The sequence below is a fragment of the Schistocerca piceifrons genome, chromosome X (assembly GCF_021461385.2).
Source record: "Schistocerca piceifrons isolate TAMUIC-IGC-003096 chromosome X, iqSchPice1.1, whole genome shotgun sequence".
Classification (NCBI taxonomy): Eukaryota; Metazoa; Arthropoda; class Insecta; order Orthoptera; family Acrididae; genus Schistocerca; species Schistocerca piceifrons.
In genome coordinates this window covers 510,276,661-510,296,442 of record NC_060149.1, presented here as the reverse complement: position 1 = coordinate 510,296,442, position 19,782 = coordinate 510,276,661, and the positions used below count along the sequence as shown (strand labels likewise).

General features: G+C 40.5%; 1 protein-coding gene across 1 annotated transcript in view; it reads left to right on the top strand.

Annotated features, from left to right (window-relative positions):
• The window catches only part of LOC124723027 (polyamine-transporting ATPase 13A3-like), a 288,432-nt gene that overhangs the window by 59,375 nt on the left and 209,275 nt on the right, over positions 1 to 19,782 (top strand). The window contains exon 2 of the mRNA XM_047248200.1: positions 16,516 to 16,742. Coding sequence (XP_047104156.1) covers positions 16,516 to 16,742 — 227 coding nt within the window. The remainder of the gene's footprint in view (positions 1 to 16,515; positions 16,743 to 19,782) is intronic.

Below are 19,782 nucleotides of genomic sequence, written 5' to 3'. Positions count from 1 at the left end.
ATACTATCAACACCAACTGTCTTTTTTTAACCCTCCTGAGGACTTTTACATCATTATCTTTAGTGAGTGCAGTAATCAACAATGACTCTGTGCACTTGTGAATTTTCTGATTTACTGGTTAGCCTTGTTGTGCACCAGTCTGGGCAGCTTCTTTCTGGACACTGCTGTAACAAGTAATCCAGAACAGGAAGTGGCCATTAAAGTGCAAGTCATGGAACACATCTCACTGAGCAGTGTGAGCAGGGTTGGAGAGTATGTTGAGAAGTTATGGTAGAGAAAGACCCCAAAGCAGTGCTAAAGTCAGTGATTTGCACCAGGTTCAAAAGGTATAACCCTTCTCAAGACATGAGGTTTTCTCTAGCCCAATCCCTGAATGCATGTGGTGAAGGAACCTCATGTGTTGAAGTCGCAACATGGAAGGGATGGCAGGAGAGCTTTGCAGTAAGGCCCTTGAGAGCCTCGTGATCTACGTTTCTATTATGAGCAACTAAGTGTTGTGTTGTTGTCTTCAGTCTGAAGACTGGTTTGATGAAGCTCTCCATGCTTGTCTATCCCATACAAGCCTCTTCATCCCTGGATAACTACCCCAACCTAAATCCATTTGAACATTCAAGCTTTGATCTCTCACAACAAATTTTACCTCCCAGCCCTTTGTTGTTGGGGCTACAACAGACCTCAGATAATTCATTTCGTGTCCTGACTAAAAGGGTTGTTATAGCTAATCACACTTTTATGTTGATGACTTGGCTATTATTATGACACCCACCAGTTTTAGCTCATTTCAAACCTCTCCCTCAACCTTTTTGGCTTGATTACTTGTGGTTCCGTTTTGGGGTTTGACCACCTCTTTTCTAAATTTCATGTCAGTGCAGGCTGTTTGGGGAAGGGTACCTTGCAAGGTACATAATTTATGATCTATGCACCGTGCCCTTTGATCGCCTGCACCTACTGTTTATTTTAAGTGGAATTATGTTCACATCTGAAATCTATTGCAGTAGCCAATCTGTTGTAGAAGGTTGTCACGTACCCTCATGGTTGTAGCCTCGACACTGCAGGGATTGCATTACTGATGCTTGAATTGTAATTTCCCCATGTATGCTGTGTAGTAGGTGCCTGTCCAGTTTGAGGCACCTGGACTCCCAGCAACAGCTACTAAGTCACCCTTGGCGAGAGCCTCAGCCGGAGTGACTTCAGGGTGGATGATCCGCAAATGAAACCACCCCATCCATACAGGTGGCTATAGAAAACAAGACTTTAGTCCAGCGACATTCAACCCCTTGGCATTTTCATCTTTGACCACACCATAGGATGAGAGTCAAGCAAGGAAAAATGGTGATGGATAGTTCGTCCAATTCTTGGTATGCTCAAGAACGGACTGAGGATCTTTTGCAAAAATGAATACACTGTTGTTTTTTTGTTGAAAGTATTGAGGATATGTTCAGAGAAGTTGTTGCAGTAGAGAAAATGAGAGTAGGATCTTTATTGATCAAAACTTCGAATGCTAACAAATCAGGCACTTCAGGCTTGTGACAAGCTTGGGGATATACTGATCACCACCTCTCCTCAGAATAAACTCAACAGGATTCAAGGTTTCATCTTCCATCAGAACCTAATGGTACAAATGGTTGAAGAACTGTGTGCTAAAATAGAATTGCCCCACTCAGAGAGATCTTAAGGATAACAGGGTGGACAGTGGAGCCTTCATCCTAGCCTTTGATGGAAACATTTTACTATAGAAATTTAAGGTCATGTTTTATAGGTGTGATGTCAAACCCAATTTACCTCCTCCTATGAGATGTGTGATTAAATGATGTGGTATCCTTGTAGGTAAAATATGCTGGAGATGAAATAGTCTCCCATTCGGATCTGCATGCTGGGACTACTCAGAAGGATGTTATCAACAGCAAAAAAGAAAACTAGTGGTCTACAGGTCGCAATGTGGAATCTTAGATCCCTTAATTGGGCAGGAAGGTTAGAAAATCTGAAAAGGGAAATTGATAGTTTGAAGTTGGGTGTAGTGTGGATTAGTGAAACTCAGTGGCAGGATGAACAGGACATCTAGTCAGATGATTACAAGGTTATAAATATAAAATCAAATAGTGGTAATACAGGAGTAGGTCTAATAATGAATAAGAAAACAGGAATGCAGGTAAACTACTATGAACAGCGTAGTGAATGCATTATTGCAACCATGATAGACAAGAAGCCAACAACCACCACAGTAGTCAAGTTTATGTACCAACTAGCTCCACAGATGATGAATAGATTGAAAAAAAAGTGTGATGAGATAAGCAAAATTATCCACGTAGTTCAGGGAGAGGAAAATTTTTGATATGGGACTGGAATTCCATTGTAGGAAAACGAAGAGAAGGCAAAAATAGTAGGTGAATATACACTGCGGTAAAGGAATGAAAGAGGAAACTGCCTGGGAAAATTTTGCACAAAGCATAATTTTATTATTGCTAACACTTGGTCAAAGAATCATGAAAGAAGGTTGTACATGTGGAAGAGACTTGGAGGCACTGGAACTTTTGAGATTGTTTATATAATGGTAAGACAAATTTAGAACCCAGATTGTAACTTACAGATATTTCCAGGAGCAGATGTGGACTCTGACCACAATTTACTGCTTATGAACTGTAGAAATGGCAGAAATGGTAGGAAATTAAGGAGATGGGACCTGGATAACTTCAAAGAACCAGAGGTTATTGAGAATTTCAATGGGAACATTAGGTGACAATTGACTGAAACAGGGCAATATTACTTCAGCAGAAGACAAATGGCTAGCTTTGAGAAATGAAATAGTGATGGCAGCAATCAAATAGGTAAAGTTTTTTTATTAAATAAAAGTTATTACGCAGTAATGGACTATCTGAATTAAAACATGTAGTGTAATTAAAATAGCCTGCATTGTAATACATGAGGAAATAATTATAATATGAAATCAAAAATTGTACAGTACTATAAGAAAATTACAAATTACACAAGGATATAAAACTAATTTATGATACCTCAAAAATGTGTGTTAATACAAATTTTGTGTGTATAACTGTAGGTATATTGTATTGTATATGATTTTGCTGACGAAATCCACACCATGTAAATTGTTACATGGATTAATAAAAAAAAAAAAAAAGACAGTGTAGTAGAAGTTCTAGAATATCACAGATGAGATACTGAATTTGATGAAAGGAGGAAATATAAAAATGAAGCAGATGAAGGGAAATACAAAGTCTTAAAAAAATGAGATTGACAGGAAATACAAAATGCCTAAGGAGGAATGGCTGGAATACAAGTGTACAGATATAGAAGTGTATATAACTAGAGGAACATAGATACTACATATAGGAAAATGAAACTTTTGGAGAAAAGAAAAGCAGCTGTGTGAATATCAAGAGCTCTGATGGAAAACCAATACTAAGCAAAGAAGGGGAACCAGAAAGGTGGAAAGAGTATATAGAAGGGCAATACAAGGGAAATGTACTTGAGGGGAATATTATAGAAAAAGAAGAGGCTGTAGATGAAGATGAGATATGGGATGATACTTGAGAAGAATTTGATGGAGCACTGAAAGACCTACGTCTAAACAAGGACCCAGAGTAGAAGACACTCTCTCAGAACTACTTATATCCTTGGGATAGCCAGCCATAAGAAAACTATTCCACGTAGTTGCAAGGTGTATGAGATGTGAAATAGCTTCAGACTTCACAATGAATGCAATAATTTCAATTCCAAAGGAATCAGGTGCTGACAGATGCGAATATTACTGAACTATCAGTTTAATAAGTCATAGATGCAAAATACTAACATTAATTATTTACAGAATAATGGAAATCTGGTAGTAGCCCACCTTGGGGAGGTCCAGATGGGCTTCTAGATAACTGTGAAACATGCAAGGCAGCACTGACCCTACCACTTATTTTAGAAGATAGGTTAAGGAAAGGCAAATTTCTTTTATAGCTGTTGAAGATCTTGAGAAAGCATTTTACAGCGTTGACTAGCATACTATCTTCAAAACTGTGAATGTAGCAGTGGTAAAATACTAGGAGCTGAAGGCTATGTACAACTTGTACAGGAACCAGATTGCAGTTATATGAGTCGAAAGACACGAAAAGAAAGCAGCAGCTGAGAAGGAAGTAAGGCAGAGTTGTAGCCTATCCCAAAATGTTTTTCAATCTGTACAGTGAGGAAGCAGTAAAGAAAACCAAAGTAAAATCTGGAGAAGGAATTCAAGGTCACAGAGAAGAAATAAAAACTTTAGAGGTTTTCTAGTGACTGCAATTCTGTCACAGACAGCAAAGGACTTGGAAGAATAGTTGAGTAGAATGGACAATGTCTTGAAAAGAGGATATAAGATGAACATTAAAAAAAAAGCAAATTGAGGGTAAGGGAATTTTTTCAAATTAAATCAGGCAATGCTGAGGGAATTAGATTAGGAAATGAGATGCTATAAATAGTAGATGAGTTTTGCTATTTGGGCAGTCAAATAACTGATGATTGCTGAAGTTGAGAGGATATAAAATGTGGTAGTGTCAAGAAAATTGTTTTTGAAGAACAATTCGTTACTATTGAACATAAATTTAAGTTTTAGGGAGTCTTCTGTAAAGGCATTTGTCTGGAGTGTATCCTTGTGTGGAAGTGAAATGTGGACCATAAACAGTTCAGACAAGAAGAGAATACAAGCTTTTGAAATCTGGTGGTGCAGAAGAATGCTTAAGATTAGAAAGTAGACCGTGTAGCTAATGAGAAGGTACTGAACAGTGTTGGAGAGAAAAGAAATTTGTTGCTTAACTTGACTAAAAGAAGGAATCAGTTGACATGGTACATTCTGAGACATCAAAGGGCTACCAGTTTAGTATTGGAAGGAAGTGTCTGGCAGTAAAAATTGTAGAGGGAGGCCAGTATATGAGTACAGTAAGCAGATTCAAAAGGATGTAGGTTGCAGTAGTTATTCAGAGATGATGAGGCCTGCACAGGATAGAGTAGCATTGAGACCTGCATCAAACCAGTCTTCGGGCTGAAGACCACAACAAGAACATATGTTTTCAGTGCAAGAGGTTTGAACCCATCCCCCCCCCCCCCCCCCCCCCCACACACACACACACACAATTGTACTAATGAGGCTATGTTTGGAATAGGCAGGACGACGACGAATGAAGGGAGACTTAGTGAACAGCCCCCTACATGTGTAAACTGTAGAACACCCATCCCCCCTCTTTTGTTAACATGCTCAGTTTTCAAGAGGAGGAAGAAAATACGGTAACATAGAACATGTGACTGTGTCATATCAAGGCATTAAAATAAGTTTGAATGTCGCCATCCAATCGATAAGATGCCAAACTTTGCAAACATCATGTCAAAGTCCACACTGAGCCTGATAATTAGGTCCCAAACACCAACTCTTGGCACTGGCCACATGCCTGTGCCTGTTTTTCAGATGAGGTAGAGACTATCGGGTGCCTCAATCCCCAAACCCCACAGCAAAGGTGGCAACTACCCCATCAGCACATTTGGAGGGTACCTCATCATCATCTGGCATCACCAGGGAAGAGGACACCTTCCAATGTGCCCCCTTCCCAGGACAAAGACCACCTTTCTACCTCCAACCAGTGACTGAAAGAGCCACAAGCTGTGGGTTGTAGAAAAGAATTTTCCACATCAGTCGTAGAAGTCAAGACAAGAAATTCACCATGGGAACTGAAACTTCAGACAGAAGGAGAAAAAATTGAAAATTAAACCAAACGTAGCTGTTCCAGTCGATATGACCCCCACCCGCTTTGAGGTTGACTCTGTAAATATTGATGAAGAATTACTCTTTCAGGCGAAGCACAACTCAGCAGCAACGTAATTCATACTCCCATTTCTGTTTCATTGCTTACTCAAATCCCAGTCTGATGTTACTTCAATGGAACTGTAACTGCCACCATCACCACCTGGTTGAACTCTGCTTGCTTACTCTACAGTCTGTGCAGCACTTCAGGAGACATGGTTCTTAGAAACCCAACAAGCTACTGTTCAAAATTAGAAATCCTACTGCAGAAATCACTCTTACACTGAGAGGGCATTTAGAGGGGTCTACATGCTCATATGCTGTGACACTTCTAATGAGCAGGTACCATTAACCACTGCATTAGAAGCTGTGGCTGTCCGTGTTCACATGTCGGTTAGGGTAACAGCTGGTGATGTTGTAACATACACAGTTGAGAACACCAATAAAAATACAATCACTTTAAAATGAACATCAACAGCTTGACTGTGAGGAACCTTTATCTTTGTGGTTACCAGTTGTTGTCAGTTACTGACCATCTTCAGACCCCCCTACAATGTTGGTAGGCAGTGGTTGTGAATGGAGCAAGTGTTATGAATTCCACAAACGTCAACAGTTGATGTCTTGTCACTGCCACCACCTACCAACATGGTAGGAGGTCTGAAGATGGTCAGTAATTGACCAAAACTGGTAGCTACTAAAATAAAGGTTTCTTGTGGTTGAGATTATGTCCATTTTAAAGTCTAAAGATAACCACTGTTTTCCATGAGAAATGTTCTCAAAAATTACAATCACTTTAATCCCAAAACCACAAATATGTTCAAAACATCGTCCCTGTATACAACCGGATCGGTACCAGACAGCAGAGTGAAGTTAGCAAGAGCATAAATTGTACAGAATGAGACAGAAGCCACTCCGCTGCAAGCTTAAGTAGAATAGCATGTGACTTTTCCTTGTGGTGACACTGCATGGTCGCTGCACATGCCACTCTTGATGCACATCTGTCAGTGCTGTCTAAGAGACCCGCCTCCTGGTGGCTGAGGTTAGGCACTGTGTGTCAGCATGGGCAGATTAAGTAACACATGACAGCTGGTGCCTTGTGTCCTGCTGAATGGTCACCTGGGAGACAGTTAGCACTCTCTCTCTCTCTCTCTCTCTCTCTCTCTCTCTCTCTCTCTCTCTCTCTCTCTTTTTCTCCAGCCACCAGCCAGTGCAACGTGCACGACATTGGTCACTTTAGAAAGCCAGCTGGTAAGCTTTCGCCTCCAAAGCTTCTTTAGGAGCTAGTCAAGAGAAGGATATCAAAGGAGTGATATAAGATACTATTGAATAATTATACATGCTACAGAAGCAATGACACCCTATTCTTAAGACCTTCCTGCCAGAAATGTGTGCCATGGTGGTCTGGAGGAATAGGTCCAGCTATCAGATAATATAGACGGGCACTTCGACACAAATGTTGTCTTTCTAAGGAACGTCTAATAGCTTTTCAGAAACTTCGTGTGAAGACACAGTCATTAATAAAAAAGAGAAAGGTGAGATGTTGGGAACAGAATGTATCATCTGTGAGAGTCCACATCCCATTCTCTCAAATATGGACTAAACTCTGCCACATTTGTGCCACCAACTGTCCACAGTTAGTGATGACATCTGCACTAAGCCCATTATCATTACTGAATGTTTTGTGGCACACTTCACTGAAATGTCTGCATGGAGTAAGCACCATCCTAATTCCTGACCCGGATATGCTTGGCAGAGCAAAACTACTTATCTGTTTTTGTACAAGGCCTCAAGTCATACAGTGCTCCAGCTACTTGAATGGGAGTTCTGCAGCATTTTAGCAGTGTGTCAAGAACAGCCCCTGGTCCTGATAAAATCTGCAATAAAATGTCCAAACACCTTAACAATGACTACATAAAACTCATCCTCAGGCTTTTCAATTGTATTCGGTGAGAAGGGAAATTTTCCTCCCAATGGCTGGAGTGTATTATTATTCCAGTCCTGAAAATGGCAAAAGACTCTCAGATTCTGGCTGATTATCAAAAAATCACTCTAATAAATGGGCTGCATAATTTATTTGAAAGAATGCTCAAACAGCTGTTGGTGCTTTGAAGCCAGAAGACATTAGTTACAATTCCAAGATGCCTTTGGTGCACTCTGATGCATCACTCACAAACTGATCTGTCTGGAATCTGCAGTGTAAAATGCTTTCACACATTGTGAACACCTGATGACTGTTCTTTGACCTGGAGAAGGCTTACAATAGCACCTGGCACCATCACACCCTGTTCACACTCTGTGAGTGGGGCTTCCAGTGTTGTCACAGCAACCGATATGTACAGGAAACTGGAATCCCATAGTGATCAGTCTTGAACATAACCCTCTTTGCCATTGCAATCAATGGTGTCGTGACTGCAGTGGGACCCACAGTCACACCATCAATGTATGTAGATGACCTTTTGCCAGTATTACAGCTCCACATCATTATGCACAGCAAAGTGCCACCTTGAGAGAGACATACAGGAAGTGCATGACTGGGCCCTGAATCATTTTCTACCACATAAACTCATTTTGTTCACATTGGTCAACTCGTGCCTGTGGCTCCCATCCAGGACTTTACTTTAGTAACCAGTTACTTGGAGTCGCTGAAAATTTCAAGTTTTGAGTTCTTTCCCTGAGGTGTGTGCCCCAAGTGGTTTTGAGTTCCTTTCACCCTCTGCACTTTCAAGGATTTTTAAATTTTTATATGCATGTTATATTTATCTAACTGCATAAACTAATTAGCACTTTATTCTGTACAGTCTTCATTTTCTCACCCCATTTCAATTGTACTCAGTGTAATGACCCTTCTTGTGTATCCTAGAGTGATGTGTGTTGTGCAGGATACTAGAGTGTACTTCTTGTCACAGATGGCGTGGTGTGGCGTGGCGCGCTCCACCCATGATTGCTTCTGCGCCAGAATACAGTTCCCATTACCAGCTATGGTTTCTAGCTACCTTTGTTTCCTCTCACTTTTAACTCCCTGTTGTAAGCTAACATCACTCAAATCAACCCTAACAAGGAGGTCACATATCCTGGGGTTGACCATCCTCCTTTTCTCATTTTACATGAATTTCCAATGAAACAAGGGACTCATAGGCAAGATACTTATTTCCTTAAACCCGTCGTCGTCGTCGTCATCTCTCTCTCTCTCTCTCTCTCTCTGCCTGTAGAATCTTAATAGTTCTGAGGGAATGGCATGTACTCCAGCGGCCTTGCTTCCAGATAGGTCTTTTAGGGCTCTGTCAAAATCTGTTTGCAACATCGTATCTCTTGTCTTATCTGCACCTACTTTTTCTTCTTGTCTTTCTGTAATACTGTCCTCAAGTTCAGTCCTCTTATACAGGCCCTCTCTGTATTCCTTGTACTTTGCAGCTTTCCGAATTTGCTTAGTACTAGCTTGCCATATGAATTCTTGATATTAGTATAGTTGCTTATCTTTTCTCAAATAAAATGTCTCTTTAATTTTCCTATGGGCAGCATCTATATTTCCACTAGTTATACATGCTTCTACAGCCTTGCATTGGTCATCTAACCATTCCTGCTTAGCCATTTTGCAGTTTGTCACTCATTTTTTAGATGTCTGTATTCCCTTTCGACTGCTTCATTTTTGTATTTTCTCTTTTCAACAGTTAAATGCAGTATCTCTTGTGTTATCCAGAGATTTATATTTGGCCTTGTCTTTCTAACTATTCGAGCCACTGCTGTCTTCCCTGTTCAATCTTTCAAAGCTACCGACTCATCTTCTGTTGTATTGATTTTTCCCTGTTTCCATCCTATGTTGCCCAGTGCTCCCTCTGAAATTCTCAACAATATTTGGTTCTTTCATTTTATCCAGGTCCCATCTCCTTAATTTCTTACCTTTTTGCAACTGCAGGTAGTGTACATGATCTAGTTACATTAATGTTAGATGTCAGTGTGCAGTGGTCACACACAGAAGGCACCTGGCAGCACTAGCAGTGAAGGGTATATAAAGCATGTTGGGGGACATGGAAAACAGTGCAGTCATTGTCATAATATGGAAACAGAGCGATTTATCTGATGGCCTAGTTTGGAAACTGTTCACATGCTGCTATGGTTAAAGTATACCGTGCATGGCAAAATGGCGGTATCCAAAACTGGTGACGATGAAACTGTGGTGCTCTGCGGGCCATAGATGCCACGGGTGAACAGTGGCTGTGGAGGTGTGTGTGGGCAAACAGGCATGCATCTGTCGAGCTACTTAACACCTAATTATACCGAGGTACTATCAACAGTGTCTCCTCAATGACCATTCAGCAAATGTTGCAGTGTATAGGCCTCTGCAGCAGGCTCCTGCTTCATGGAGCCATGCTGACTTCTGTTTATTGGCAATGAACACTGGAATATGCATGCCAGTACTGCAACTGGATTTCCACCGAGTCGCAATAAGTAACCATTCAATGCTCCATCAGACAGATGACCATTGGCATGTGCTGCATGAAACATCTGAAAGCAAACGCCCTGCATTCATTACAGTCTGGAGGATGTTTCTGTGGCATTCTATGGAAGATCTTGTCAATTTGGAAGACACAATGGATCAACACAAGTGTGCATCTATTGTTTGAAATGATATCGACCTCTACATGCAATTTGTTTTTCCTCAGAATGATGGCATCTACTAGCAGCACAATGCAATAAGTCAAATTGCTCCCAGTGTATGTGCATGGTTTGAAGAGCACCAGAACAAGTTTACCATACTCCTCTGGTCACCATACTCCTTGGACGTAAACCCAATTGAGAATCTGAGACGACCTCAATCGCGCTGCCTCTCCCATGGATCCTCAGCTGAGAAACCTAGCACAGCTGGATGTGGCACTGCAGTTGGCATGATTCTACATCCATGTCAGTACCTTCCAGGACCTCATTGACTCTCTTCCTGCATGTGTCACTGTGGTCTGCACTGCGAGAGGTGGTTATTCAGGCTATTGACAGGTGGTCACGTTAATGTGACTGGAAGTGTATTTACACTGTGTGGCACATGAACATAGATAGTGACTGCTGTGAGACTGAAATGATGGGAGAAGACTAACAGCGGTATGTGGTATCTGCTTTTGACAGATATAGCCTTTTATCTCTCTGCACTGTGAGGTCATCCTTTTTGTGGAGGTTTTGAGTCCCTTAGTGCAGTGATTTCAGAATCTTAGAAATGGGTTTCTTGTAAATGCAAGTACCAGGTCCACCTTGTGGTCAGGTGTGGATCTAAAGGGGTTAAATCTCCAGTGTACTGACCACTGACACAAGCAAGTTATTATGATTGTATTCAGGCTTTTTATATATTTTATTATTATTATAATTATTAGAATCCTAAGTATCTGTGACACATTAAATATAGGATTGATTAGGAGTGAGGATAAATTATTTTTAGGGACAAACAATAAAAGAACTCTGACCCCCTACTCCCAAACTGAAACCGGATCTGCATCTGCCTGTGATAGGAGTTTGACTCCTTCCACATGTAACTGGAACCCTGTTATGTTCCACCATAAGGTTGGGTCATCTTGCTAGTGAGGTTTTCCCATTATCTTTTTATTAAGATGGGAAAACTATTGTGCAGCCAAATTGGTCCTACAGACAGATTTCAATTTTCCTGTCATCAGTACTACGGCTGTCTTCAGAGTACCCAATCGAAGACAGTGAATTGTGGTCAGATGACTTTCTACTCGTACACATTGGTCTTCAGTTCTTTAATACACATTTCTTCTGACAAGGGAACCTCCGCATCGCACCCCCCTCAAATTTAGTTGTAAGTTGGCACAGTGGATAGGGCTTGAAAAACTATACACAGATCACTCGAGAAAACAGGAAGAAGTTGTGTGGAACTATGAAAAAAATAAGCAAAATATACAAACTGAGTAGTCCATGCACAAAATATGCAACATCAAGGAGAGTGTGAGCTCAGGAGCGCCGTGGTCCCGTGGTTAGCGTGAGCAGCTGTGGAACGAGAGGTCCTTGGTTCAAATCTTCCCTCGAGTGAAAAGTTTAATTTTTTATTTTCAGACAATTATTTTGCGAAGCTGCACAGGTACACAGAGCAGTATTGTTTACGTGATCGTGTGTCAAGTATCAAAGTTCAAGCACTCACACGTAATCAACTTCGCTCTCCAAAATTCCAGGACATGTTCAGATTTGCTTGGACATATGTAGGATTTGACGGTTTACAAACGGAAAAATTTGAAAACGTTAAAATCGTATGTTTTGATTTGACAGAGCACAGGGAAATCTGTGCGACTGTGAAACTGTTGCATTCATTTGTTGCAGTTTATATGACAAACTCTTACGTTTTCATCACTTTTTTGGGAGTGATTATCACATCCACAAGAAAACCTAAATCGGGCAAGGTAGAAGAATCTTTTTACCCATTCGCGAAGTGTACAAGTTAGGTGGGTCGACAACGTATTCCTGTCATGTGACGTGCATGCCGTCACCAGTGTCATATAGAATATATCAGACGTTTTTTCCTGTGGAGGAATCGGTTGACCTATGACCTTGCGATCAAATGTTTTCGGTTCCCATTGGAGGGGCACGTCCTTTCGTCTACTAATCGCACGGTTTTGTGGTGCGGTCGCAAAACACAGACACTAAACTTATTACAGTGAACAGAGACGTCAGTGAACAAACGGAGAGATCATAACTTTGCGAAAATAAAGAAAGTAAAATTTTCACTCGAGGAAAGACTTGAACCAGGGGCTTCTTGTTCCGCAGCTGCTCACACTAACCACGGGACCACGGCGCTCCTGAACTTACACTATCCTTGATGTTGCGTATCTTGCGTATGAACTACTCAGTTTGTATATTTTGCTTATTTTTTTCATAGTTTCACACAACTTCTTCCTGTTTTCTCTATTGATCTGTGTTCAGTTTTTCAAGGCCTATCCACTGTGCCAACTTATAACTAAATCTGAGGGGGGTGCGATGGGGAGGTTCCCTTGTGAGGAGAGAAGGTGGTGGTGCCATAACTATTAGCCATACGTTCTTTAGGTGTTCTGTGTCCAGTAGGTGGGTTAATCAGGAGGTGTAAGCAAGTGGCTTACGATGTATGCTTTCCTATTGCAGTTGTTAGTGATGTGGAGGAGACAACTGATTTTATTTCAGGTTCATCTTGCAAGAGCAAGTTTGAGTATGACTGACTCAATAGGATTTGTGTGGTGGACTCCTGTTGCCCAAATTTTGTTGTCACTGCAATGAATGATTAATTTAAAGTTGGTAATTTTTTAACAGCATGAACTGTTTCATCTGCCAGTCCTTGTAGTTACATAATGCTTAATTCTCTGAATATATTTTTTCGGTAATTAATACATGGTACTCATGACTCAAAAAAGCATCATTGCCTGAACAGTTCACACAATGTATAGGGAAGAAACACTTGAATCCATCTTCACATGCTGGTTGGTCACATTTCTACATGTTACAGATCTGTTCATCCAGTGGCATTGCCACAGTGGTAACACCACTTCCCGTCAGGTCACCAAAGTTAAGTGCTGTCAGGCTTGGCTGGCACTTGGACCACGATCCAGGTCTGCTGAGTGCTGTTGGCAAGCAGGGTGCACTTAGCCCTTGTGAGGCCAGTTGAGGAGCTACTATGATTGAGAAGTAGTGGCACCAGTCACAAAAACTGACAATGGCCAGGAGAGCAGTGTGCTGACGACGTGCCCCTCTGTATCTGCGTCTGGTGACACCTAAGGGCTGAGGATGACACAGCAGCCAGTCGGTACTTTGGGTCTTAAAGGCCTTTTTGGATGGTGTTTGTATTCTACAGATCTATTTTGCACTGTAGTGGTGTGTCTGTAATGCTGCAACTTACAACAGTGCACTGTATTTACAACATATCACCTCACTTTATGGTTGGTGAACTCTGTAGTTATACAGTCAGGCGATATTGTAGAGTTCACACTCTATACATTTTTTGTCTGTCACACTGTCACCTTCTCACACTCTAATAGATATTTTAAAGGGCTCTTTTTTTATCTCTTTTTTTATCAAGATCTTTTTGGTCATGAAATTAAAACCAAAGTGACAATTTGATGGAGCTTTGTGCAGATGTGTTGCGCAGTGTGTCTGGCATGCCCACAACTGTGTCGCATTGCACTCATCAGTTCTGAACACACGGCGAGTACATAAAGATGCCTAGAGCAATAGCATCTCCCAGCAAGTGTGAAGTGCATGTTGTCATTCAATTTCTTCATGATGAGGGATGCATTGCAGCTGAAATTTGATAATGAACGAGTAATGTGTATGGTGAAACTTTCGCGGGTGGCAGAAAAGTGCAGCAATGGTGCAGGAACTTGAAGCAGGATGTACCACTGCTCATGATGCAGGCAGGCAGGGAAGGAAGTGAGTATCAACCATGATTTTGTTCAGCAAGTGGATCCGGCAGTTCAAGAAAATCATCAGTTCACAATTTCTGTGTTGTGTGATTCATTTCCCGAAGTTTCAAAATCAGTTATTTATACTGTCAAGAGTGAGAGACTCCAGTACCCCAAACTCTGTTCAAGATGCTTCCTAAAATTGTTGAGTGGATGTTATTCTTCATACCATTTTATCTAAAGAATTGGAAACCATGATGTGAAAGTCATAATGATAATCGTAGTATTAGTAAAAGAGACTGGAAGGGCAAAAACCTGTGGCTTCTTTTCTGTGAGAGTGGAAAAAGATATGGCAGGGTAACTGCTCTTCTGGTAGCCTGTTGGTAACCATCTAAATGGTAGTGTGATAGTGGCAGAAACAGAAAGAAATAAGGAAAAGTAATCTAATAGATATTTTAAAGGATCAGTATTCAAAACAAGGAATATAAATTTAAAAAATGCAAAAAAGACTGTCATAATGGTTCACTAAATGCAATTTGATATGAATGGGCCATTGTAGTTATCAAGAAAGTGGAGTGGAATGACTGAATGAGTGAATAAACAAATGAAGACCTTCATGTTCCTGCAAGCATCTAGGGCAATAAGGGTCAATGTGGACAGAACTATGCATTACTAAGACAAGCTTAATATACCTGAAGTGCAGCAAGTGCCCCTGTGGTGCCCACTAATGACTGTTTCTTTTCAATTTCTGACCACTCTATTGGCACTTAGCACACTTGTGTGTTGAATATTTTTAACAGAGGTCTGTACCAACTGGATTCACATTCATGTGGTCAGTGATTCAAATCCCCATATGCCTACACAGATTTAGATTTTATGTGGTTTCCCTGAATCCTTTAAGGTAAAACCAGGGCTGGGTTTTGTAAAAGTGACATTTTCAGTTTCCTTCCTAATCATTTCCCAATTTGAGTATGTGTACTATCCCTGATGATCTCCTTGTCAACAGACATTATACTCTAATCATATTTTGTCTTTTCGTATAAAATGTGCAAGTTCAGTGACATTACGATAAGACCGATTGCTCCTGTTATGATCATAAATTTCTGTTTTATATATTTTTAGTCCCTGATTTTGTCTGCCTAATACTTTAGTGTACCTAATCACTTATCTACACAGTGGAAAGTATTTACACAATAGAAAGTACTTAAAATTATGCGATACTTTCATGAATACTCATAATGTATGAACATAATTGAAACAATTGATGGTACCAAAAACCACATCACAGGTCGTTTTGGCTCTAATAAAATGCATTGATTACATATTCCAGGTTGAGAATATGTAGTATCCGCACATCTGATGAAGAAAAGCTCTTAGGTTCCACTGGATGACAGTGTTGATATTCCACAGTGCTTCAACTGAGTGTCAAGGCCATAAGTTTTTGGTGAAGTGGCTTTATCACCTAGCTGGAACTACTAGAACTTTTCACTAACAATATATGCTCTGAAAAGTCTACATTCGTACACAAATATAATAGGAGCAATTAAACAAAAATTGTTTTTGCTATCTACAGAGTTCACATGTATCCAAGAAAGGCATTAAATAGAGAGATGTCTAAAACAGTGGCAACCTTACCTATGTGTTTGCTTAATACTATAAAAATACTCAGTAGGAAACATTTATTCTGTAGTGGAGTGTATACTGGAATGACTGTTCTGTTCATAAACACTGGCTGGATACTAACTGAACACAGGTTGCTTCCCTAATGGCGAAATGCTTCAACATTTGAGTCAGCCAGGAATGTATTCTTGGCATGAGGTGTTAGTGACTGTCTCATGTGTTTCAGTGTAAATGTATTAAAAATCAGATTTTATTTAGTGTAAGATCTGCCAAACTATAAGTGTCAGAACTTCTAATAGTTTACATTTCATCCTTTATGAAAGCCATTTAATTTATATCATGAATCGCACACTGGTGCTGATTTACTTTTTGAATGTCCTGTTACATGGTGGCAATGCAATAACTGTAGCAGCTGATGGTGCAGTATGAAATTTCCTGGTCTGTCATCTTAAAATTTCCTGATGTGTCTTCTCACCAGACATCACCTTGACCTTGTATTTTGTGTGTCTGTGTGTGTGTGTGTGTGTGTGTGTGTGTGTGTGTGTGTGTGTGTTTTAATTTAAGGTGCTCTTTCAATTTGGGTTTCACATGCAGCAACCTATGCTAAGTTTGTTTACAACTGTGTTGTTGTTAAAGTAATCTGCTAAGGTAATGAAATAAAATCCTAGTTAAATAGTCATTGTAGATGTTTTTATGTGTCTTTCCCACGTGGAATGTTTCCCTCTATTATATTAATATCAGATTTGCATATATTTGATTTTGCAGGAGTCCGAAGGGCAGAAATATTTTCATGCAGTGGTTACAACTGATGGCATTTGTAATGATTATGCCATTGGTCAATTACGATATTTTATCCATCAGGAACTGAAGTTCATATGGAGCAGTAGCTTAAACAGATTCTATCGACTGCATGGACTGGATGACCAGAGTCTAACGTTGTCTGAAATTCTGGATGGAAGCAAAGGTCACAATTCTGAAGTACGGCAACAGATGTAAGTGTCTCATTACACAACAAATACTATGCACACAGTCATTTAAGTAGTGATTCATTACATCCTCTGAATGAGACTGTTCCAAATGTGACCCATAGAACACTGGAACCAAAAGTGCTTGCCTTCTCTGTCATGGTAAGCGTATGTGAGCAAGCACGTTCACTGTGGAATCCTGTCTTACCACAAGTATGTTTATCTCGTGTAGCATAAGGGAATATTTCAGCTGTATGTCCAACACTGTATCATATCAGTAGTAGCAACAATAACTTACAGAACACATCATCATGGTTCAATTTTTGGTAAAAATATGTTCTTGTATGTTATAAGCTACCTAGTACAAAGCAGAAATAGATGCACAGGAACTATAGGTTATCACTCAGCACAGCTCTGATCAGTTAAAGTGTGATAAAAGAAACCAACTTGCTGCCAGACTGGCAATAATGATGTGTTGGTAAGCCCTTTTTTTTTGTACGGATAACTCTGAATCAATACTCTGCACTCCATGTTACGCACACGGCACAGGTTACCACGTACCACTACTAGTCATTTCTTTTCCTGCTCCACTTGCAAATAGAATGAGGGAAAAAACTATTGTCTATGTGCCTCTGTATGGGCCCTAATGTCTCTTACCTTATCATCGTGGTGCTTACGCACAGTGTATGTTGGAGGCAACAGAATCATTCTGCAGTCAGTTTCAAATGCCGGTTCTCTAAATTATCTCAATATAGGTCCTCAAAAAGAACATCACCTCCCCTCCATGGTTTCCCATTTGAGTTCCTTAAGCATATGCGTAACACCTTTACAGATAAACCACACTTTCCTGGAACTCTCCCAATAAACCAAAGTTGAACATTCGCCATACCTGTCACAATCCATGCATTCTTGTTCCATTTCATATCGCTTTGCAACGTTACACCCAGATACTTAAATGATGTGACTGTGTCAAGCAGGACACTACTAATGCTGTATACAAAACATGACAGGTTTGTTTTTCCTACTGATCCTAACTTGCAAAAAAGTAGTATTACTGTGTTCCTCAAGCTTAACATAATGTTTTTGAATCTGTGCTAAGTTGAATTTTCCACAACCACATTGTGTACACCTTCTTCTTGCCACCCCCTCCCCTCCTTTTCCCCTTTTCTTTTCCTCTCTAGCCAGTTTCTAACAACATTGTTTGCACAATTGTATCTGCCGGCTCCTCTCCCCTCATGGGGCTTAACAAATTGTGTGGAGGCAAATGACTTGAAACAGCCTGTTGTGTATAATAGAGGTGCGCAGATTACTGCTGTCACAGTAGGAAGCACACTGTTTGTCGGGAACTCCAGTTACGTGTCAGCTAACCAGATGTTACCAGCTCTAGTTCAGATAAGAATGTTGCTAGGTAGGGTATTGTAAAGTTTATGAACTTTGTGTGCCTCTGAGTAAAGAGTGTGGCGAGTGGGGGTCAGCTTTGATGGAACATGGAAGCTTGTCAACACACAACAGTCGCACAGCTCACTGTCCATGTAAAGCATAGGACAACCAGTCTTATGTCTCCCTCAAGAGATTAGTAAACATTCCTAAGTATTGTGGTGTCAAGGCTGACATTTGATGTCTGTACCAATGCTCATCTCAATAAATTGATAGAAGTAGTTCAGATTCATTTAACAGTATTAAAATATGATTACTGCTGATCCAAGGATGAGTTGCCCTCTTATGAGTCATATTCAGTGCTTCATAAGATGGATGGACTTCAGTGTGGATGAGGACTCTGTTAAGGTCTGAGAGATGTTTCTGTGGCATTTTGGAGAACCATTAATCCATGTGGAAGACACACTGAATCAGTTTAGCTACAGTTTAATCATCAAAGTCAATTCATTCTTATATGTTAATTATCTTTGTGAAGAAGAAGAAGAAGAAGAAGAAGAAGAAGAAGAAGAAGCAGGAGGAGGAGGAGGAGGAGAATCTGCCATCTTTCCCCAATCCAAGCTTGTACTCCAATTCTGATGACATCGTTGATGATGGGGCAATTAATCTGATCATCCTTTCTCTGTTGTTTACATGACTACAGGTGTATGCAAATTGTTGGAACAACACTATAAAGTACCTCTCTGCCCCCTGCCCCAAAATCTATCTCCCTGTAACAGAAAATATATGTTCTTGTCCACATCAGTCATCATATTTGCCACAATGCAGCTTTCTCTCTGGCATGAGAGCTGTTCTGAAACTTCATGTCAGGCTACAACTGTGTGCTCGCCCAGGACATGAAAGTGGGCTCTCTGCCTTTTGTGGGTAATACTCTGAGTGGGCTATTATGGGTGAGTAGATTGTGGGTCATTCCTGGCTAGCTCACATAGTAAGAGCATAGCCTGTAAAACACAAGGTTCAATACAGTTATAACACACAGTTTTAGTCTACCAGGAAGTTTCTTCATGTTACCCATTTGAATCTTCAGCTGTACGTCCTGTTGGTAGTGCTGCAGACATCGTGGCTCCTCATACCTTATAGAGATTCTATTGTACTTGAAAAAAGCTTTATTCGGCCGTACATTTGTATCAGTGACAAATGTAATAGAATGTTTTGCACACACATTTGTTAAAAGAAGAAAAAACAACTTAAAAACATGTAACTATGAAATGTTAGAATGTCAACAGATACGGGTGGTAGGAGGGAAGGAATTAAATAACTCTCATGGACCAACATGCATTGTTAGAATCTCATCTGCAGCAGGCAATTGCCAGATACATCTGCTCCCCTCGTCAGGGGCAGCCAAACCAAAGGGTGGAGTCACAAATTGTGAGTGGAGTGGCTACATGACCAGGAGCTTCCAACTACCAGCTTTCGGAGGCTACACATGAGAAACTGGGATGGCACACAACACCAGTGAATAGAGTAGAGGCTCAGTTTGTGCATTTGCCAGAGAAGAAGGCAATCTTTAGTTGTTATTGCAAATATCTTAGAATTGAGTAATGCCAGGTGGTGATCCAAGGGCCACCTTGATGGTGCCTGTGGGAGAATTTGCTGAAACCACTGAGAGTCACAGTGATGGGTATCTTTATGG